Here is a 22685-nt window from a genome sequence, read left to right as displayed (position 1 = left end):
GACTGAGCCTTCAGAGGCCTCTTCCAAGGTGTCTGCATTTTCACATTGTCCTTGCTAACAGCCTCAGATGGTCAGCAATTGCCCTGGTGGGCTTGACTGCATGCCCAGATTTGCATATTTGGCAAATGTACTCAAGGGAATTTGTTCATTAAAGCTAAAAGTAATCTGTTATTGTTCCTAATTACATTCTCAATAATTTTAGAATGCCATTCAGAAAATTGACCTAATCTTGTGAAAAACATATTCTCTTACCCCTCTGGCCCACCCAAACTGCTTATAGTCCCAGTTTTTCTATTGGTTATGGTTCTTCTACTATTAAGTGGCAGATTATGCATTTATGTGTTTAAATAAAAGGCAGGTTATCAGCTCCTATATTTTGAATCAGATATTTGGATCACTCCAGTGTCTAGTCATGCAGTTCCTAAATCCTGTCTTCTGTATACCAATTTGCGCTCATCCCCAAATAAATAGATAAATAAGCCCACTGTAGAGCTATCTCTATTACCTTCATTTTTCTCTGCCCAGTACAAAGCTGATGAAAACACATTCTTTGTTACATTCCATTCATTTCCAAATGTGCAAGTTTTCAAATATTTTATAAATGAGAAGAAAAGAAACTCCTGGATTGTTTGTCAAACTGTCATATTATTTTATTTATCGTCTCTTGTCTATAAAAAAGTCCAGAAGTGTATTGAGATAAAAATGGAAGTACATGTAAAGATAAAATTGTAAATGGCCCAGAGTGCTGTATTTCCTCCCATTTTTCTTTCCCTCCTCCTGTTGGACAGTAAACAAGAAGAATCGGGTCAGCTGGTGCACACTCCTCTTCAGAAAACCACGAGAGCATTTGTGATTGGGTTTGCCCCCGTAAGCATGCCGCCAGTGCCACACACCCACTGCCTTCTCCCTGCACTGGTGTGATGCCATTGTGGTTTGTGCCCAGGTTCTGCTGACAAATGATGAGGGACATGGCATCTAAAAGAACAGGAAAGTATCCTTAGACACCTCCACACACAACAGATTATTAACCCAGAAATTAATACTCCAGCTTCACCTCTTCAGATGCTGGCTGACTCCAAATTAAAAAGTGAACTTGGCCAAAGTAAGAAGTAGAGGAACCTTCTACTTAGTGAAGAAGGTTATTTTTCCCCCCTATGAGGAAAGAAATCATGTTTATTCAGTTGTCACAAAACAGTGTCACAAAACAGTGCCCATTGACATTGCCCAGGTTCTGCCGCGAGGTAATCAGCTTGTGCAGTCTTAGAGAATGACCTGGTCTGTCTGTTGCTGACATACCTTGCACTGTAGCACATTTTAATGAAAAAAGTAATATTGATTTCTATGAATTCTTGGAGATATATATAAATATAAGTATATATATGTGTATGTCAGTCTCTTAAAAATATGTATCCTGGGTTGGTTCAGCATTACAGGATTTGAGCTGTTGAGATGCTGGCTCCCCAGGGTGGCAAGAGATCAGATGTACCTGTTGCCATGCTTCTGCAGGCAGGAAAGCACTTAATCCCTTTGCCAGGCCACTTTAATAATGCAGGGAAGGATGATAGACTCCAAGTAGCTGCAAAAGCAATTGATAAACAGAAAAGCCACCTGATTTTCTTTAAATAGAATATCTTGGAGCTGTTTTTACCCATCCCCTCAGAAGAGCACCGGTGTCCCTTGCTGTGCATGGGAGAAGGTCAAGAATCACAAAAGACTGACCAATTAAATGAGGCTTTTTATTGTCAGAGAGCAGGCTGAGAGGGGTCAGAACCAGCCTATTTGCAGAAACTGAACAAAGAATGTCTCCAGCTCGACGGTTCTCCATATGTTTTTGATGCAGTGAAACCCTTGTTGCTGAAGATCAGGATTTTTATCTACATATAGCTCTGCATTCCTCAGCAGTTGTCCCACATTACAAATTCGAAGATTCATCTTCAAAAACTGAACAGAGCAAAGGATACAAACATGGTGATCCTAAGGGACCTTTGGTCCCCAATGTTTATAGCAGCAATGTCCACAAGAGCCACACTATGGAAAGAGCCCAGATGTCCATCAACAGATGAATAGATAAAGAGGGTGTGGTGTATATATACATACAATGGAATACTACTCAGCCATCAAAAAATGAAATCTTACCATGTGCGTCGACGTGGACAGAACTAGAGGATATTGTGCTAAGCAAAATAAGTCAGAGAGAAATTATCATAAAACAAAACAGAGGAACAGAGAAAAATGGAGGGAAAAATAAAATAAGATGAAAGCAGAGAGGGAGACAAACTTTAAGAGACTCTTAACCATAGGAAACAAACTGAGGGTCACTGGAGGGGATGAGGGTAGAGGGATGGGGTAACTGGCTGATGGGCATGAAGGAGGGCATGTGATACAATGAGCACTGGGTGCTAAATGCAACTGATGCATCTGATCTCTACCTCCGAAACTAGTAACACGCTATTTGTTAATTTACTGAATTTAAATAAAATTTTTTAAAAGCTGAGCAGAATTTTTTAGCCTCAATTTTATAAATGTAAATTCCAGTCCACCTGGAAAAAAAGAATGGCACAAAGTCTCATTTCTATAGTGTTATAACCTCCTCCTCTGACCACTCCCCTCGCAGTGCTTTCTGGCCTTGGCTGCCTGCCCATCAAAGGTTGGCAAAGGTGCTTCTGGGGTTTTGTCCCAGGCCTAACCTCCATCCTCGTTTCCCCTGCTTTCCCAGAGAGGCCTTCCTGTTTTGGGATTTGTCCCCACTCCCACGCCGACCAGCCCATGCTCCCTGCACCTGCCCCCTAAACACCCCACAGGCACCTGAGCATGGCCTTCTCTGCAAACTCCTTCCTGTATCTCCATCCTAACCTGCCCATGTCCTCACCCCCAATCCTTCTCTGTTCCAAGTTTTCACCCAAGTCGCTCTGCCACCCACCCAGACCACTCTAGCCAGCAACCTGGAGCCCTCCTGTGCATAAACCAGCTGCCTCTACCTCCTCCCTGTGGCATCCCTCTATCTCTTACTCATTATAGCCCCCTTCTTAGGGTCCTCTGGTGACAATTCCATTCCTTACTGGATTGAGTCCGCGGGTCGTGTGGACCCTGATCACGCCACACTTAGACCCACTTCCCCTTGACCTCCAGAAGGACTTGCACTTTTCCACATAGGCTGGATGGGTTTCTGCCTTCTTTGTTTCCTGTTCCTGTTCCTTTCCTTCCTCCTCCCCCTGATGAGTGCCTGTCCATTTTCCAAGGACATGGCTTAGGCTTTCCTCATTCCCCTGGAAGAGTTAAGCTCCCCACCACATACCCACCAGGTCCTGCTATGCCCCACCCTGCTCCTCTTCTAGCCCAACAACCTGTTGATACTCACTCTGTTTACAGGACATCTTCCTCTGCTAAACACACCTCCTTGATGACACTGACCTCGTGCCATTAAAACTTGGAATCCCCAGTGCTAGTGGAGTGGGTGGTTGCAGTGCACTTGAAATAGGGCATTGTTACTGTTGCTGTGATGCTCTGTAGTGGTCATATAGCCGTAATGCTCTGCTGTGATGCTCTGTTAGCATTGTCCTGAACGGGTGATGCTCTGCTGATGGTAACCAACCCTGTTCTATTTGGATAAGACTTAATTCTCCATTTAACAAGTACTTGCCAAATGGCTGTTAAGGCCAAGGCACACTGTTTCATACCAAGATGAATGGCGCATTTGTCCCTCATTCCAAAGAGTGGACAGGCCTATAGGCCCCTGGGTGGCTCAAGTTGTCAAGTGTCTGCTCAGGTCATGATCTTGGTCCTGGGATCAAGCCCTGGGTCAGGCTTCCTTCTCAGCGGGGAGTCTTTTCCTCTCTCTCCCTGTGCCTCTCTTCCTGTTCGTGGTCTTTCTCTCAAATAAATAAAATCTCTAAAAAATTTTTTTCAAAGGTAGACAGACCTACCAGCACATCGTGATGTTGCAGTGAGCTGAAAACCATGTGCCAGAGGAGCCAGGGCACCTATGGTGCTGGCTCAGGAGGGGCCACTGTTGCTCTGTCCAAATAGCCAGTTGCCTGAATTTTAAAGCATTTCTGTAACTGTTATGTCATCTGCTCAGCACAACCAATATATGTTATTATTAATGGTATTGAACAAAAATTAAAAAAAGAAAAGCTAAAGATTGATTGCTTAATACTGAGAGCCTTCATTGTCTTTTACTCCCTGGTTTGTTTTCAACCCTATTTTCTCTTTTGTTCCTCCAAATTTGGGGCCAGTTGTTTTTGGAGCAGGAATATTTTGAGGTTTCAAATAGTCCTGTAGATTGCATTACCTGCCAGCTTCTTGATGAGATCCTATTTTCACAGAAATAAAAACCCTGTAGCTGTAGACATACTAAGAATCGAAGAGCCAGAGTTTCCTTCTAATCTTAGAAAGTGTGGCAGCTGTCATACTAACATTTTTTCCACTAACAAAGGCGTTCATAGAAGAAATCTACTTGTATGTCAGAAGGGCGCGTGGTTTGCTCATCTTGCACATGTTTATGTGGCAATTGTGCCTGGGTTTTGTATCTCAGGGCAAATGTGACTCAGCACCTTTAGGTTGAGGGCAGCGTTCGACCTCATTATTTTCTGGTGTGGCCCGGAGAAGATTGGGGTGGCATGCAGGGAGCCGAGTCTATAGCCTCAGCCCTGTTGGAGCTGGCTGCTGCAAAGCTTTCTTGAGGCGTATTTGCCAGGGGCACCCACCTATGAATCAGGAAACTCAAGACAGTGGTGCTATAGAGGAAACCCAAACGTGAGATCCGCTTTCTCAGATGTCCTAGAAAATCCCACTGCTTTCAGGCACAGGCTCTTTCTTGAAAGAAACAAGTCTGTATTTTTTAAGGAGATGTTGATATGTTTGTAAGAAGAGGGTGGGGAAATGTGCCTGTGCTGAGGATCCAAGTGTAGCTGTGCCTCTATGCTGAGAATGGGGCTGCAAGGTGTTCATCTTACGCCCGTGGTGGGAAGAGCAAGGACAGGGCCCTGTGGGGAGGACAGCACTGGCAAAACAGAGGCAGCCGGGGCACAGAGCTGGGGGGTGGGATGAGGGCTTCCTTCGCAATCCCACCATAGTGCTGTTAGCCTCCAAGTTCACACAGTGCCTTCTGGGCTCACGCATCCCTATGGACATGCAGATGCCTACCCTCCCTGGTAATGGCCCTGCAAAATGCCTGTCATTTGACAAATGCTCTGAGAAGTTCAGTGCCTTGTTCCCAATGAGGAGCTGTGGTGGCATTTCCAGGTTGATTGGATTCAAAACTGTTTTCGTCATAATTGTGCCTTTCAGGTGCTGGGCATGTGGGAACCTCGTCGCGGATAGTTGGGGGCAGGGAGAAAATCTTGCAGTGAGAAGGACCAAGGTATTAGGGGTACAGGGCAAGGGGAGCCCGATGGAGTCTGTTCCCAGGGACTGGGCCAGCACCCCACGTCACTATGTCTACGTGTCCAACAGAACAGCTTGAGAAGAAGGGGCTGGCGGTCAACAGCAAGCACATCCTCACTGCGTGTTCTCCTCACAGTGGAATGCAAGGAAATAGGAAGCAAGGAAGTCACGGTTATGGGGACAGTTCGGGGGCGGGGGGGGGGGGGGTCAGGGGGAGACCAGCTGCATGTCAGAGCGTTTTAGGCTCCAGGTAAGTGGCACACCCTGCTTCGGGCCTCAGGCCATTCCGGGCTCTGCCCAGTAAGGACGGAGCTGGGCCTAGAGAGGCTCAGGAAGCGGAGTGCTCAGACCGATGCTGGATGTCATTCATTAGTCTGGTGTGCCCTGCTGGGCCCGAACCCTTGGGGGCGGCATTCCCGGGCAGCTGTCTGGATGGGGTTATCCGGGCTTGCCCGCAGGCTGCAGTGCTTGGGACAAGGAAGAGTGCCCAGGTGGACGTTGAGACCCCAGTTAGGAGAGTCTGTCTAGTTATCACTCCACAGCAGAAGGCTTGCTTTCTTTCCTTTTCTTTTTCTTTTTCTTTTTCTGTTTTGTTTTTTTTTTAACAAAGAAAGAATTTTTATTCCTGCCCATATCACTGACCAGGAGTATGACCTAGAACCAGTGGTTCTCAACCTGGCACAGTTTTGCTATGCAGTGGACATTTGGCAATGCTTACATACTTTTTTTTTTTTTTAACATTACATCCTCAGATCTTCTTTATCCTATAAATGAAAGTTTGTCCCTTTTGACTACTTTTACTGGTTTCTCCTCCTCCCTGCTTCTGGCGACCACCTGTCTGTTCTGTTTCTAGGAGTTCCACATTTATAGATTCCTTATGTAGGTGAGATCATACAATATTTATCTTTCTCGGACTCATCTCACTTAGTACAAGGTCCTCAAAGTTCATCTATGTTGTACCAAATGACAAGATTTCCTTCTTTCTCGTGGCTGAATTATATTTCATAAATGCACCACATTTTCTTTAGCTATTTATCTACAGACAGACACACAGTTCGTTTCCATGTCTTGGCTGTTGTGAATGATGCTGCCTTGAACATGGGGGTGCAGACATCTCTTTGAGTTAGTGATTTCTTTTCCTTTGGGTTCATACCCAGAAATGGATTGCTAGATCATATGGTAGTTGTATTTTTAATCTTTTGAGGAATGGGCAGAGGTGGTGTTGAAAACAAGACACAGAATGAACTTTGGGAGCATAAAGGTAAAACCCAAGTGTGAAGGAGTACACTGGGGTCGCTGCTGACCCTAGAGATCAGTAGGCATCCCATTCCATCCAATACATCCAAAACCCAGTTCCTGAACTGCTTCCCAAAAGTCCACCCGCCTGGTCTTTCCCCCTTAGAAATGGCAGCTTCTCTCTCCACAGCTCCTCTTCCACAGACATCCCCATATCCAATCATCAACAAGCTCTGACTCTGCCCTTTAAAAATGCCCCAAACCTAGTTCCACCTCCAGCACACAGTCTCTGTTACCTGGCTGACCTCTCGTGCCCTCCTTTGGTCCCTGCAATGGATTCCAGAGTTTGATTCTTAAAACTGACATCATATCACCCTCTGCCCCAAACGTTCCAGCGCCTTCCCATCCACCCTTAGGATACTGCCCAGAAGTCTCCCCAGGTACTTGGCTCTCCCTGAGCTGACCCCTTCCATCATCACACCTCGCCCCACATCTCCCCTTGCCCTCTGGGCTCCAGCCTGCAACCCCCAGCAGCCCCTCCAGCACTCCGAGCTGCTGTACAGTGAGGGCTCTGCAGCGCTGTGTCCCCTGCCTGGAATGCCCTCTGCTTGGGCATCCCAGAGATAGCTAGGTTTCCTCCTCACTCCCCACCACTCCTGGGTTCCTGATCCCCGTCTCTCTCCCCATAAAGCAGCACAGCAGGGCGTCTGCCATTTATCCTCCTTCATCTGTAGCAGTTCTGCAGCTTAGGAGTTCAGGCAAACTTTGAATCTTTTTGTTGTTGTTTGAGAGATTTGATATTCTTTAAATGTACTTTTAATTAAATGCAACCTAGACAGCTTCTCCCTACTCAGCTCTCCAGCGATTAAGGGGTTTGAGCCGGGGGATTGACTAGGATTAGGTGCTGTTTCCGGGCTCAAATGCTGTGTTTCCGCAACTACAAAGAGGCCTCCACTGAAGCTGCCTGGTGTCCATTTGCTGCTGACCTCTGCAGAAAGCCTCTTCAGATTCCACATCTTCACTTCCAAGCACCTAAAACCAGCCTAGGACGTGTTCTAGTGAAAAACTATAGTAAAGTCTCAGGGAAATGGTTGGGGGAAGGAGCATTCTAGTTAATTTAATTTTTGGTTAACTGAGCACCATCCAAGTCTCTATTAGGAGCAGACATCATTATGGGAAAAGAAGTTGACAAATTTCGGATGGAGACTTTCCTTTATTTAAGCCCTTTCTCTGCCATTTGAATTCATGTGACACTCAATTTTCTCGTCTGTAAAAGGGGAGCAGTAATAGCTCTCTTATCTTGTTGTTAGATTCAACGTTCGCAGTCATTTAGTAGGAGGTGTGGTGGCTACGCGGGAGCTTTGGAAAAGCTCATTCCCCTCCCGCTTCCTTCTGTTTTCATTCTTCTCAGAAATAATTCTTAATACACTGGCATATAGTGTTTAAACCAAGTTGTGTTAATGTAGACCATTGAGGGAAGGGGTTATATCTGTGGTGGAGGGAGCAGTGACTCATTATTGTGGAATATTTATGAAATATTTATGAAAAAATAACCAATCATTAAGGATTTTGAGTGCTTTTGTATCTCGGTGCTGTGGAAGAGCAGAAATAAAGAGGTTGTTTTATTCTTTTTGAAATGCCTAGATATTCTTCTTTACATCTCTCTTCTAAAAATTGAATGTGGGGGGAAAAATGGGTAGATAAGTCAGCATGGCAGGTTCAAAATGGCAGATAAAGCACCTCTATTACCGCCTCTCACTGAAAAAAAGAAAAGAAAACCTCTGAAAAGCGGTAAAGGAAAAAGAGACTGAGGAGCATAATGACAAGGAGACAGGACGGATTCGCAGATGGCAGGTGAAACCAGTTTCTGGAGAACTGCTCAAGGAGGAAGGAGTGGGGGCCGTGGGGGCAGAGGTACATGCCTGGGGGCAGCTGGAGTGGGCTGGGCCATGGAGGGGCCAGTTATGACCTGGAGCTGGAGATGGAGGGAAGAGTTAATAGTTTGTCTCTAGACCCATCTACTTCCTACCCCGCTACTGTATGCAGCTGCTCAATAGGACAGGCAGAGGGACCCATAGGTCAGGGTCTCCTCCACTGAAGATGAATGGCCCAGAGGACAGACCCCTGCATCTGAGACCCAGGGTCTCTTCAGAATAACAGTGAATCTCCCACATGACCGAAGCTGCCAGGTGACAAGTGAAGTGTTCATGCAGGGGCAGGTGCATTTTGAAGCCTCTCTGTGCTGGTCTGTTTCACCCATGTGCTCATGCAAATTCAATTGAAATTTAAATGCTTCAGAAGAGTGCCCCTAACATTGTGTCCTGTCATGAGCAATGTCTCTGCTGTTGGGAGATCTGCTTTCTGGGCACTTAGGTAAAATTTTACTTAAAAGTCGTGACAGCAGTGTCAATAGCAAATGCATGGCTTTGCTCCCAGGAGTCAAGATCACCTCGCCACCAGTATCATACATACTCCACCTAGGAGCAACCATGTGTTAATCTGCACCTCCTACCCCTACTTTTCCAACAAGTGTCCTGTGCCCTGATTCAAATCCAAGTCGTCATTGGACTTGTCCTGCCGACCCCGCTGGGAGGTGCCTGGGGAATATTGTGTGACATAAATACCACTTGCTGTGTCTGAAGCCTAACGAAGGACTGCTCCATCTGCTGGTGTAGCTGGCACCCACGACAGGATGGCACTGCCCTGTCCCCTGCACCCCTGAGGGTCCGCAAGCTCAGCCCTGGCATTGCTCTGCATGGCATGCCATCTCCCAGGGTCCACGTGCGCCAGGGCCTGTCCTCCCTCCCCAGGCGGTGACAAGTGCTGAGCATGGGCTTCCTTTTCTGCCACTGTGGCTGAGTGGTGATTAATGCCAAATTAGCACCTTGCTCAGTGACCTTTGAGCATTCGCTGCTGCTCTCCTTCACTTCACATAACTATTTGCAAATATTAGCTTCTCAGGTCATTTCTCCTCATCAGCAACTTTCACAGATGACAGGCAGATTGTTAATCTGATTGGCAGTCAGCCTCTGTCCTTTGCCCCATCCTGAAAGTATCTGCACTCGGGCATCTCCTCAGGAATCTGACAAGCAACACAGCGGCCTCTAGGACATTGGTAGCAGAGAGCATCAGAAGGAGGTTTTCAGGTCCTGCTGGGCTCGCCTTGGAGGCAGAGAGGCTGGGGAGGCCCAGACTCGTGGAAACTGGTCTCTATCCACGTAATCAGTGTATAGGTTAAAAAATTAATGTGTTAGCTCTGCCCACATCAAGCTTTTTTTTTTTAAATTCACATGAACTTTTATATTTTTTTAAAAGATTGTATTTATTTGTTCATGAGAGACACAGAGAGAGAGGCAGAGACATAGGCAGAGAGAGAAGCAGGCTCCCCATAGGGAGCCTAATATGGGACTCAATTCCAGGACCCAGAGATCATGACCTGAGCCAAAGGCAGACGCTCAACCACTGAGCCACCCAGAAGCCCCCATGTGAACCTTTCAATAAAAAAATCACATACTACTTAAGCAGTGAAGCCAGAACACAGACAGGGCCAGTTCTTGTTTTCCTTCTGTGCTCACTTAGCAGCACTAACCCCACTGCAGCTCCTGGCAAGAGCCTCACTGCCAGAGCTGTCCCCAGCGCTAGGCACAGGGGCACAGCTCTCCAGTGTCAGGTACTAGATGAAGCATTTCACGTTTGTGGGACCTAAATTTATTTTTATTTCCAGTCTCTGCCTTCTCTACCATTTATTGAAATCCCTGTTCCAAAAATGTTTGATCAGTCTTCATAAACAGCAATCAAGTGGGCTGTGGGTAGTTTAATTTTGATATTACATGTATTTTAGAGAAAAGTAGTAAAAATATGTCATATTTTTTTCTCCCTTGTCACCAGAAGTATGAGATAAATTATTTATAATTTGATACACACAAAACAGAGTGGATTCAGGATATTTACTTTTCAGAGAAGAAAAAGGGATTGAAAGTACACAGACAGGACAGAAAACTCTGTTGATTGAATCCATTTGCTCCAGGGAGTCAAATTTGGGCCCAAGTGAGAAAGCTGGCCACTTTCTAACAGCACACGTGCCCGGCAGAGGGCCTGATACATGGAATATTTGTGGAATTGAGCAGATTTGAGAATAGTGGGTGGACTAGGTAACTCAATAAGCAAGGTCTTAAGTCAATAAAAAAAAATAAAGTCAGCAAGCATTTTGGAAAATGCTCACCACTTTAAAGCCCTTATGCACACAAGGTACAGATGTCAATGTAAGGCTCTGGTTCCCTTCATTTCCAGTCATAATATTTGCTTACAGGCTGTGGATTCCACTGCAGGCTCCTACGGTCTGATGAAGACCAGTGACAGTGACCACACCTAAGGGCTCCCACAAGTGGTTGGGGTGGGATTGGGACATTCGGGTGTCCTATCAGAGTGGCTTGACATGATCCCACATTTGTTATGTGCCAGTCTTCACATCTTCCATACTTAGGAGAATCCCGTGGACTTTTGCTTTCTCTGCCATAGGAGATGTTGGCACACCCGAAACCATGGCTCCCGTCATTGTGGTCCCCCCTGGCAACAGAAGCGTGGTGGCTGGGTCCAGCGAGATCACCTTGGAATGCATAGCCAATGCCAGGTATGTGGTTAGTCATCCCCTGAGGATACGAATCCATTATTACTGTAATGAGATGACTCTGGTGGAAAGACACATCACCATGTGCTTCCCCTCTAGCAGTGGTGGTCTGGTTGGTCCACCAAGTCTACATGAACAACATGCATGGGAAGATGGGGAACTGAATCTCCAAGCCTGGTATCCCAGTACTTACGTTGAATGTACTATTTATACTAGAAAGCCCTGCTTTCAGTTTAGCTGTGGGTGCTGGCAGAGGGCCTCTGGGAGTCCAGCTGAATTCAAGCCAGGAGTTTAATCCCATGGATACAAAGGAAAGAGTTAATCCCTCTTCTCTTCTGCAGTCCTGGGTGTTCTTGGCCCAATGAGTGGTCCCTCCAGAATACGGTTCCCGTCATTGTGCCTCCCATGCAGCCAGGTCCCCTAATAGTATTTATTTTAAACATTCTTTTCCTGAGCAAATGGAATCATTAGCACTTATGGTCCATTGCTGCTGCAATTAGCTATCCTTGCTCAATAGCCCTTGAGCAGAATGTATTGTTGATGCATGCCGTAAGGGAGTCAGGCCGTATCGGGATTGATTTTTAAATGTCCATTGTTCAACCCGCCATGGTTCCTGGTAGAATTAGCTTTGTCAAGCTTGTGCTGAGGGCCTGAAATTATTATTATTGCCATCTGCATGATTCACCATCTTTGTCACTAATGCCCTGCGTCCTCCCAGGCCCATCCAAGAGCTGCATGTAAACTGGAAGAGGAACGGGGTGAGGATCAGTGGTGGGCTCCACAGCTTTGGGAGGCGCCTCACCATCGGCAACCCGACGTCTGCAGACACTGGGCTGTACGTCTGCGAGGCAACGCTGAGTGGGAGCACCTTCGACGCAGCCACAGCGAAAGCCTTTCTGTCTATCATAGGTAATGCTGGGCGGCAGACGGCACACAGTCCCTGGGGAGCAGTCCACACCGTGCTGCCTCAGAAGCAGCCTGGGAACATCCGTGCCTCACCTGCTCCCTTTGTAACTCAGAAAATGAGGGTGAAGTGGAGACTACCTTCCAGATTCACCCCATTCTTCTTTTTCCAAGAACATAAGCCTGCTAGACCCAAAGCACTGATGTTCTAAATGCTTCCAAGAAATGTTATTCTGGATACTAATGATCACCAAGCTTGGGGAGTGGTGTAGTAATGTCCTTGTCACATATATCCCCTTCTTGTACTGGCCTATTTGCCACTAAGCTTCTCTGTAGCCCTCACGGGGCTGTTAGAGTCAGTTTTCAGAGATTATGCTATTACTGGTAGTTTTTGACCCAGAAAAAAACAAAACAAAACCTTTGGAATACTAGCTTCTATTAAATTAAAAGGTGAGAATAGAGCTGCTTTCCAGGACATGTGTGAAGGGTCCAGGGAGAGCAAGAAGATGAGATTGGGCACACAGGACTCGCTCTAGACACTGGAACATGTCCGTGTTCAGGGTGAGTGTGTTGTACAGTGGCTAAGGGGATCCTCAGTGTGCTTTCAGATTATGGTAAGATTACATTACATTGTGAAGCAAGTGCCTTTATTTCTCATGCTTCTTCAGCCTCTGTAATACCTTTAGTCTTATTAAGTAGCTGTGGTCACTATCGCTGTGACCCATCCAGCAGGGTGGTGGCTGCTGCAGATAAGAGGTGCCATGGCAGCTGACCCCAGGGAGCAGAATCTTTGCCTCTTCTCTCCTTTTCAGGAAGAAGGGAAAAGGATGAGAAAGGTCAAGTCAGCAAGGAGCCCTGGGGAGACCAGTGGCTCCTCACATGACATATTTTGCGGTTTGCCACTTTACCAACTAAAAAAGAATAAAAGCTTGTATTTTCCTATGAAATGAGCAAGAGTATCAAAAACAAAAGAGTATCAAAACAAACTGCATACTGCAGTTTGCCTTGCATGCATCATTCCTTTCAATCATGAAAGGAGTGGCCTGAAAACAACTCTACCAAATACACACAAGCCTGTCGGTCCCTCTGAATGAAGCACAAAAATCTTTAAAGTATCAGGAGAACAGGCCTTGAGTCACACGTCGTGGCTAACTCCGCATGAGGGGACTGAGCCAGTTTTCTTGCTGCCTCTCTCATTGTACTTCCACATGGAGAGCAACACCAAGGTCCAATTCCCTGTGAAGACTTTCCCATGACGGCCCTTCCATAGCGACATGAGCACAGCACATTATAGACTGAACCAAAATTAAAATGTGTGACATGTCAATCTCCAGGAGACAGGACTAGATTGTCTTAAAACATCGTAAGGTAATTTAAACAAGAGAAGAAATCTATCTTCCCGTAAACTAGAACATTTGTTTCCATCATACTTCCGTTTAGAAATATTTGAATCTATGTTATGAACTTTGGTTTTGCACTTACAACTGAATTCTGAAGCAGACTGTTCATTGCTCTGTATCCCAGCTTTGAAAGGTACACAACTCTGTGTCTTTATGATGTTGATTTACATTCCCTCTTATTTACAAGGATGTGCTCTGACAGGTAGGATTTTGTGGTGGAATCATCTGGGGAGAGCCCTGAGAGCACCTCTGTGAATCCCAAGTGGCGGTCTAGGAGAGAGGGTCCCCCGAGCGCTATGAGGCCGGGCAGGGAGTTATCCCCGCAAGCAGGTGGATGTCAGAAGGCGGAAACATGCTGCCTTTCAGTTACTTTCATCTCAGCTGACAGACAAGACAGGGCAGTGGTGGCTGTTTCTTCCGCCTGTCAACTCTCCTGGCATCTTGCTTAATTTCCAAGGCCTGAACAGGAGCGCAGACAGCGTCATCCCGCAGGCAGGCCTGGTGGCTGTCCATGCAGCAGGGGGCACAGGCCTCCTGGGTCCACATTCCCCTCTGTCTCTGCTCCACTCCGGCCTGCTGCTATTCCTGGGCTCTTTGCCCTGCTGTCCACCTGCTCCCTGAAAGCCCCCGACTCCCTGCGCCACTCAACACCCCATGTGCTGAGGCAGACACCTGACGGGCCCCCTTCCCCTCCTGGCTTCAACTCCTGGCACCACCATTCCCTCCTCATGCCCCCATCTGGCCACTGGAGCCAGATGGGTTGGAAGAACTGGCTCTAACGGACAGGTGGATAAATGGCAGTGCTCTCTCCCTGCTGTGATGAGATGCAATCTGGAGGTTGTGCTCCCCCTGGCTTCTAGTGTCCCCAGTAGATGAGCTGACTTGGTCGCATGCTCATGTCAGCTCACCTCCCTCTCCTGGTGGTGTTTCTATCACCTATCAGATAAACCAGGGGCAGCGAACCTTGTCTTCCTGTCTGCTTCTTGGAGAGGCCAACCCAAGGCTCTGAGTGTTATCCATCAGACTCTGAGCATCCGTGCATGCCTGTGCTTGAGATGAATGCCTTTCCGCCCCAGGACTCACCTTACCTGGTTCATGAATCTGTCTGTCCTTCAGCACTCCTCCCAGCTGTTGCCCTGCTCTCAGCTGTGCTCCGGAGCGTGTGGGCACCCTGGGGGTCAGCCACACACCACATGTGATGGGCTGGGCTGTGGGGACACACTTGGGCTCAGACTCTCTCAGCACCACTCACGGACTCAAACGAGTCCCTCTGCCTCTGTTGGCCTCAGTTTCTACAACTATAAACTGTAGACGAGGTAGGAAATGAGACTGGTTCATACTGTGGACAGTAAAAGTAGTTTGGGCCACAGAAGCACAGAAATGGCAGCTTTATTAGTTCTTGGTAGTTATATCACCTGTGGCATTGAATTAGTTGTTTACCAACAATTAGTTGACACACATTTTCCACCTTTACTGTACCTGAAATCAGGATGTGTCTCACAATCCCTGGAAGCCTTTTTTCTCGGGGATAAGTAAAAGGACAATGGCTTTTACCCACAACTGCAACATCTCAGATTCAGTGAGAAGCAGCGTGTATGTCTTCCCATCCAGACTCACAAATGACATTGTCTCCTGTCACTGCCGTTCACACACTTACCTGCTTCTGTGAGTGGCCGTGTCCCCACGCACTGGCTCCTCACCCCCCACCCCCAACAGCGCACTCAGACAGGCATCAGGGTGAGTCTCTGTGTGTCTTGGTCAGTTCTGGTTTGCATACACAGATCATTCAGGAGTTCCAGTACCATAACTATCAAAAAATCACAGATTATGTGTATCATCTCCTGGCTGATAGGAATACCACAGTCAAGAAGTATATTTATTCCAGAAGGTCTTCTAGAGCTGAGACTGAGCCACCCTTTAGTGTTTGGATCCCAACATAAAATGCTTCCCTTCCTTCCTTCCTTCCTTCCTCCCCTCCTTCTCTTCCTTCCTTTCCCACTACTACTCCTTGGGTCTACATCTTCTACACTGTGCGTAGCCGTGGCCCCCACATCAAGGACTCCGGTGTGGAAAGCAGGCTGTCACAAGGTGCTTATGGCAGCACAGAGAGTGCGCCAATGGTGGGAAGGGGCACCTGACCTCGTGCACCAAGTACCAGGGGCGGAGGCCCTCTGGGAATCTGAGCGTGTGGCCAGAACAGAGCCCTGTGGTGGCCAAACCCTCTACTCCTGTCTTATAACCCATTTGTGTTGGTTTGGGTGAACTCAAAATGTCTTCTTCCTGCTTTTACATATGGCCTGCATGGGCAGTGCCCATGTTAATCATGAGTGCCCTGTCACAGCTGGAACTTACCTGTACAGCAGGTTAGGACCACATGAAGCCCAGAGGCAAACACCAGTGGTGCTTGGGTTGTCTGCTCTGAATGGAGGATCGGCAGGCCAGCTGTGACCCTGTGGGACGGAGCAGGGTGCACTCGGTAGGGAGCCACAGGGATGTGCCTTCATGTACCATCTGTCCTTCTGGGCTCCCTGGCTGTCTCTGCCCCTTGCTTATCTGCCAGCCATCTGTGGACCCCACGGTGTGTGCAGGACACTGCTAAAGTGCCAGCCTGGCAAGAAAGGATGAAGGGAGGATTTGCAAAGATGAATGGAACACACCTGCTCCCCTGGAAGGCTTCAAGGATTTAAGATCCTTGGTAATCTGTAGCTCTCCTTCTAGCAGATAGTTTTTAAGTGTCTCCTTGGAGGGACACTTGGGTGGCTCAGTGGTTGAGTGTCTGCCTTCAGCTCAGGTCATGATCCTGGAGACCCGCGATCAAGTCCCACGTCGGGCTCCTTGTGGGAAGCCAGCTTCTCCCTCTGCCTGTGTCCCTGCCTCTCTCTCTCTCTCTCTCTCTCAAACTCTGTGTGTGTGTGTGTGTGTGTGTGTGTGTGTGTGTGTGTGTGTGTCTCTTAGGAATAAATAAATAAAATCTTAAAAAAAAAGTGTCTCCTCGAAAACTGTGCCAGGCACTCCGAGGAAGGCCCAATGTGGAGGGGGCATCCTGCGCAAGGAAGCCAGGAGGACCCTGCCAAATAAAGAATTCTAGGGCTGATCTTGAAGGCCGACTCGGGATTTGCCAACAAGGCGAGTGTCTGCTGTGCAGGAGGCAGTGTGGCTGTGGGGCTGCTTGGGCCCCACAGTCCTGGGGGCGGGCTCCGTCAGTTTCTCTGCCATAGCCTGATGAATCCAGTGTCAAGCCTTTGGGATGACCACCTTCCTGGGGGCTTTCAGGGAGAATCTGCTTCCTGGTTCACTCAGGATGGGCAGGATCCAGGGCATAGGATTGAGAGACTGGGTCCTCGCATCCTTCCTGGCTATTTGTTGGGGCCACTATCAGGTCTCAGAGGCACCCTGCTCCCTGTGGCTTAGGCCACCTTCTCCACAGCCAGCAGCACCAGCCAGTTCTCATGCTGTGGATCTCTGAATTCCCTCCTTCATCTCCTCCTCCAGCGGCAGCAAGGACACTGCTTTTAGAGGCTCTGGTGATGGGACTGGGCCTGCCCAGCAAACCATGACCACCTTTCCATTTTAAGATTGACACCTTTAGCCACACCTGCAGAGGCCATCTTGCCAGGTAGCAGGACGTGTTCACAGGTCCTGGTGACCAGGGAGGTGAACGCCTGGGGGCCATTCTTCCCCTCCCAGTGGACCAAGATACCATGTGTGGATGATGGTGACAAGTCAAGGACACACCCTGGGATGAGATGGTCGTTCTGGAAAAGAATAGGGAGCATCCTTGGGTCTTGTGGTAAGTCCTACATGTGAGGCCTTTGGCAGGAGAGCATGAGGAATCCTTGGGACACATGGACCGTTTGCCGTAGCTGCCTCCATGAGGCCATCATGAGTGCTGTAAGGCCCTGGCATTTGGGAGAATGGAGGAATTGACAGAGGCCCCAGGTTCAGGCGTCCTGGAAGGCATCCCACCTCCTGTTCTGAGACTAGGACAGTGGAGCATGATCAGCATGGCTGGCTGCTTCTCAACACGGGATGGGAACTTTTTCCTGATGTCTTCATCTTGTTTCAAGAGGGGGAAAAGTGTGAGTTTCAATCCTCAGTTTTATTGGCTACACTTGTGATAAATTTTTAAGTCTGGTGTGCACCGATGTTGGCAGTATGCCCTTTCTAGAAAGGGTTGCTTCCAATTAGCTAAGACACACACTTCCCCCTCGGAGGTTAATTGGTTGCAAGAGTCTGTGCACAAGACAACTAATTCATGACACATTATTCAACCCACAGCCCTTTCATTGTGGATATGCCTGGTGTGCCCCCTACTTTTGTCCTTGCAGCTGACTACGTGTAAAAGTAGCTGTGGGTCAAGAGAAAAAAAATCTTCTGAGTACCTGTTGAGTTACGTTGATATGAAGGGTCAGAAGTGAGAGAACTCATAACACATGGATGGTAGGAAAAGAAATAAAATTACCATCAGAAGCCACATGGGCCTTTCAGGACCTTGGCAGCTGTGCACCTACTCTGCTTCACTCACCCACCTGGAAAAGTTTCAGGAATGAGGCGGGAGCATTAGTGAATGAACAAACATGCTCTGCCCACGCCACTCCTGGCCTTCCTAGTTGTCAGCTACTAAAACCTCCCTGATCATTGGCTCCAGAGGAGAGAGATGGCACTTTGCAAGCGTTGGCAGGATGCCCTTCCAGACTGTGCCCAAGGAGCCTGGCGGCCCTGCAGTTGGTACTGCAGAGCATGTGGGGCAGGTGAGTTTGTGCCAGGCTCCCATGGTAACTGTCTAGGATGGGGAATAGCAGTGTTCACACGAGTGACCTTGGCCAGGTGTCTCATGTGTCCCTGCCCCAGAGCCTTGCCTCTGCTCAGCTCCAGCATGCTTCGGGCAACTGTGTGATGAACACTCTTGTCTCTGACCCCACGCTAGGTTCCTCCCCAGGCACTTGGGGGAGCCTGGGTGGCATTGCAGAATAAGGAAGAGTGGCATCAGGACACTGGCCATGGTGCCAGATAGTATCTGTGCCCAGTGCCTGGGGGAAGGCCTTTTGGTCCTGGCGATATTACCATTTATATGTGCTGGGTTTTGTTATCAAAGTGTACTTCTCTGGGATGAATCCCAAGGGATTTGGGCCAAATGAAAATCAATTCAAAAGGTTACATACTGTGCATGATTCCATGCTTATATTATTCCTGAAATGATAGGATTACTGATGAAGAACAAATGAGTGGTTGCCAGAGGTGAAGGATGGGATGTTGGGGTGGCCATGGTCATAAAAGGGAAGCATGTGAGACCCTCGGGTGATGGGCCCATTCTGCCTCTTGACTGTGGGTAAATGGGCCCACGCATTGGTGACATTGCCTAGGGCCAAACCTGCACACACCCATGTGTGCCCACATATGCGTACAAGCAGAACCAGGGAGGTGAGAGTAGGGTAGGTCCCCTGTTTTGCTGTCAGTGTCTTGGGTGTGATGTTGGGCTGTAGTTTTGCAGGATGTCACCATTGAGGGAAATCAGAGGAAGCCTAAGATCTCTATTATTTCTTACAATTGTGTGGGACTCTGCAATTATCTCAAAACAAAATGTTTAATTTAAAAAAGGACAACCGTAATTAGCCACGGGCAAATGTTGACTCTGTCACTTAGTCTTTTTTTTTTTTCTTTTCCCTCACATCCCTTTCATCACACCATGGAGGTAGATATCGACTTTAGTATTCACTGATGAATATAGGGCATGACCCGCACACGAGGGCTGCGACAAGATGCAGCTCCTGTATAGTTGGAATATAAATTTTGCTGCTGTCATGATTATTAATGAAGGAAACATGGCTGAATGTGAACATGTGAGTGTGCAGTGGAGACCAGCTTGAAAAGAGACCATGAATCTTTGCAGTGTGTCTTTCAACCCAGTCTGCACACACCCAAAACCCATTAGAGGGCTCTGCAGCCTCCTGGCGAGTATACAGCCCCAGCCTCAGGCAGATGACCTGAGTCCAAGTGACCCAGGTCATTGCAGACGGGGTGCCAAACTCCATCTCCATGGAGAAACCTCCAGCCTTCTCTCCTTCATTGCGTCTTTGAAACACTAAGTGTTCATCGCTCTTTGCTCTCCTGTGTGTTCCACCCTGTTTTAAAGACCTGGTCAGGGCAGCCCCGGTGGCTCAGCGGTTTAGCCCCACTTTCAGCCCAGAGCATGATCCTGGAGACCTGGGATCGAGTCCCACGTCGGGTTCCCTGCATGGAGCCTGCTTCTCCCACTGCCTGTGTCTCTGCCTGTCTCTCTCTCCTCTCTGTGTTTCTCATGAATAAATAAATAAAATCTTAAAAAAAAAAAAAAAAGACCCAGTCAGTGCAGGAGGCATTCCAGGCTGCACTACCCACATCACACACAGCCACAGTGGAAATCAGCCACACAGGAAGACAGTGCCCCGAAATTAATTATCACACAGACAGTGAATACAACAGCCTTTTGTTACCACAATAATGAAATCACTAGCACCTTCATACTGGATGAATCTGCCCATGCCACTCTGGAAGTTCTGCTGAATAAACTGAGGAAAAATATTGCAATTTACTCTCCAAGGAGATTCACTGTTTAATACACCCACTATTTTTTTGTTGAAAAGGCGAGGGGAGTATCTAGAGATATACAAGCGGTGGAGTTTTCTCTGCTCCTAAAGACGGATGAGAGGCCCTTTTTCTTTCTTCTCTTAGCTATTATTTAGCTTTCCATTGAAGTATTAAATCTATATTTTGGAGAAGAAGAACTGCTAAGACTTTAAAAAAATATGTTAATGGGCCACCCCATTCCCTGACACAGGCCCCGTCCCCGGCTGTGGCGCTTTATTTGACATGCTCCACGCATCAGAGTTTGGTTTAGATACTGAAACAAACTAGCCTATAAAACACTGTGCTGTAAATATAAACTTTTATGAACCTCCCGGGATAGTCCTTCTAAAATGTGAATTAAGATATTCCATGATTCAAGCCCGTAAACAGAAAAGTAGCCATCACCCTGAGTAGTAATTTGCTTTCTGAAACCCTAGAACATAAACCACCTTTGGACTGAATTCTGAGTTTGTGTGTACAATGGCGATTAATGAACTTTCCAGAAATAGTTTTTAAAAGGAGTTCCAACTCTTGCAGATCTCCAGAAATACACCTTTTGCTTAGGGGCTATTTTGTTTTTTTTCTTTTTTAAAGAGCCACCGTATTTCACTGCTGAGCCCGAGAGTCGGATTTTAGTGGAAGTGGAAGAAACTGTGGACATCGTGTGTCGAGCCATGGGTAAGTGTGGGGAGGCTGTTCCATAGGCTGTCGTGAGACAGAGGAATGGAAGTGGCACTTTCATCATCATAGGGACACACATTGACTGTGATGTTAGTGACAGGGCTTTTGGATCCTAGTAGAACTCAGTTACCGGCCATGTGACCTTGAGGAAGGTGACCTTGATTTTGCTGAGCTTATCCTCACCTGCAAAGCAGAGATAGTAATCCTCACCCAAGAGGACAACAAGGAGGCCTTCACCCCATCCATCTCGACAGAGAGAGACAGCCTTGTCCTCTCCACCCCTTCAAGTGCCCTGGTTACATGACTCCCCAGGACTTAGTGCAGGAAACACTTTCTCGTCTGCAGGGTAATTGGGACTGGTGACCAGGTGTGCTCTGTAGTAAGAGAGATTGTTTTAAATTCTTTGAACAGGAAATCTTCTTCCCTTTTTCTCTTTTCTTTTTTCCTTTTACAGCTTTGGGTTGCCTTTTCTTTGTTATTCCTGTAATTTCGCCCCTCATCCCCAAGCCATGACTGGGAGCTATCCACTGTCACTAGTACCCTGTCAGGCAGCACAAATAACTATACTAACCCCCCTAAGAGAGACAGGCTTTTTGAAGGCAATTTCATTAACAAAAGATATGTTAGTGCCCTGGAGACTGTCAGTGAAAAGGACCTATTTTTTTTTTTTTGTTTTGTTTTGTTTAAGCTGTCCATCTTAAGGATGAATATTTTATTATAAGAGCTCAGAGGGTAAGGATTACTAACAATTTTGTAAATTTTCAAAACAGCTCCATAAAACAGATACTATTATCTCAGAGTACACATACAAAAATAAGACCTTAGAAAGCGAGGTTAAGTAACATGCTCGAGGCACAGAGCCAGGGAGATGAGATGAGATACTTTTTAAAATCATGGCTGGGCATCTGGCATTTAGGAGCTGCTCATTAAATACTTGGACAACCTGCCAGGGGTCACATTGCAACGGAGATAGGATCCAAACCGAGACCCATCACCTACCAAAGCAAGGGCTTTGGCCATGGCACCTGGCTTTTCCAGGAGAGCCAAGGTCCTGGGTCCTTGAACCCATGCCACGGATCCACAGCCATGGGCATGCCATTTTCCATCTCTGAGAAGTTGCTGGGGTGTCCTCTGAACAGTGCTGATGGCTCCTGCAGAGATTGGGGTCTGCTGTAGGCACCCTTCTCTACCCACTGTGCTTTGGCCCAGAGCATGTCTCCTGGGCAGCTTGGTTCCCAGCCCCGGGGCAGCTTACGAGTTCGAGTTTGCTGCTGACAGATCAGCTCTGCTGCCATCCTTCTCTGTTCAGGATCCTGGGGAGGGGTGGGGAGAGAGGAATGTGAGCTTTACGTGGAAATAGCTCCCTCCCTGTGGGTAGCACTGCTCTCTTCCTGGTATAAACACAGGTTTCTAAGGTCAGCGGTGGTCTGGAAATGAAGCTCCACAGTATTTAGAGTGCTCAGATTTTAGAAACCAGGATCTACGCTACTGCAGTGGATAAGACTCCTGTTAATAACACTACATCACCCCAAAATAGAAAGACTTCCAGTTCCGTGTATACTAACAATTATTTTTCGATAAATGACAATCTTAATCTCTTCCCTTGACAAGAGAATGTTCTCTTTTGCATGATTCCTACAGGGTAAACTGCTTGTTAAATACAGACTTGTAAATATATACTGAGCAGGCCTTTCAACGTTGCCATCAGATAATTTACTGCTTTCTTTTAATTTTGACAATGAAACTATAGCAGCATGCGAAGTGGTTACTCTTCATGAAAGCTACATCATGTAATTGCTCTTAGGAGATTTTACATGAATTGGTTATGCTTTTACCTTGAAATGGAT

General features: G+C 47.3%; 1 protein-coding gene across 1 annotated transcript in view; it reads left to right on the top strand.

The window, feature by feature from the left end:
• The window catches only part of SDK1 (sidekick cell adhesion molecule 1), a gene marked incomplete at its 5' end in the record, with an annotated part of 911733 nt that overhangs the window by 655201 nt on the left and 233847 nt on the right, over positions 1 to 22685 (top strand). Inside the window, 3 exons of the mRNA XM_041750102.1 lie at positions 11140 to 11251; positions 11967 to 12157; positions 20752 to 20835. Coding sequence (XP_041606036.1) covers positions 11140 to 11251; positions 11967 to 12157; positions 20752 to 20835 — 387 coding nt within the window. The remainder of the gene's footprint in view (positions 1 to 11139; positions 11252 to 11966; positions 12158 to 20751; positions 20836 to 22685) is intronic.

The sequence above is a fragment of the Vulpes lagopus genome, chromosome 3 (genome assembly GCF_018345385.1).
Source record: "Vulpes lagopus strain Blue_001 chromosome 3, ASM1834538v1, whole genome shotgun sequence".
Classification (NCBI taxonomy): domain Eukaryota; kingdom Metazoa; phylum Chordata; class Mammalia; order Carnivora; family Canidae; genus Vulpes; species Vulpes lagopus.
The sequence above is the reverse complement of the archived record's forward strand: the minus strand, read 5'-3'. Positions and strand labels throughout refer to the sequence as shown.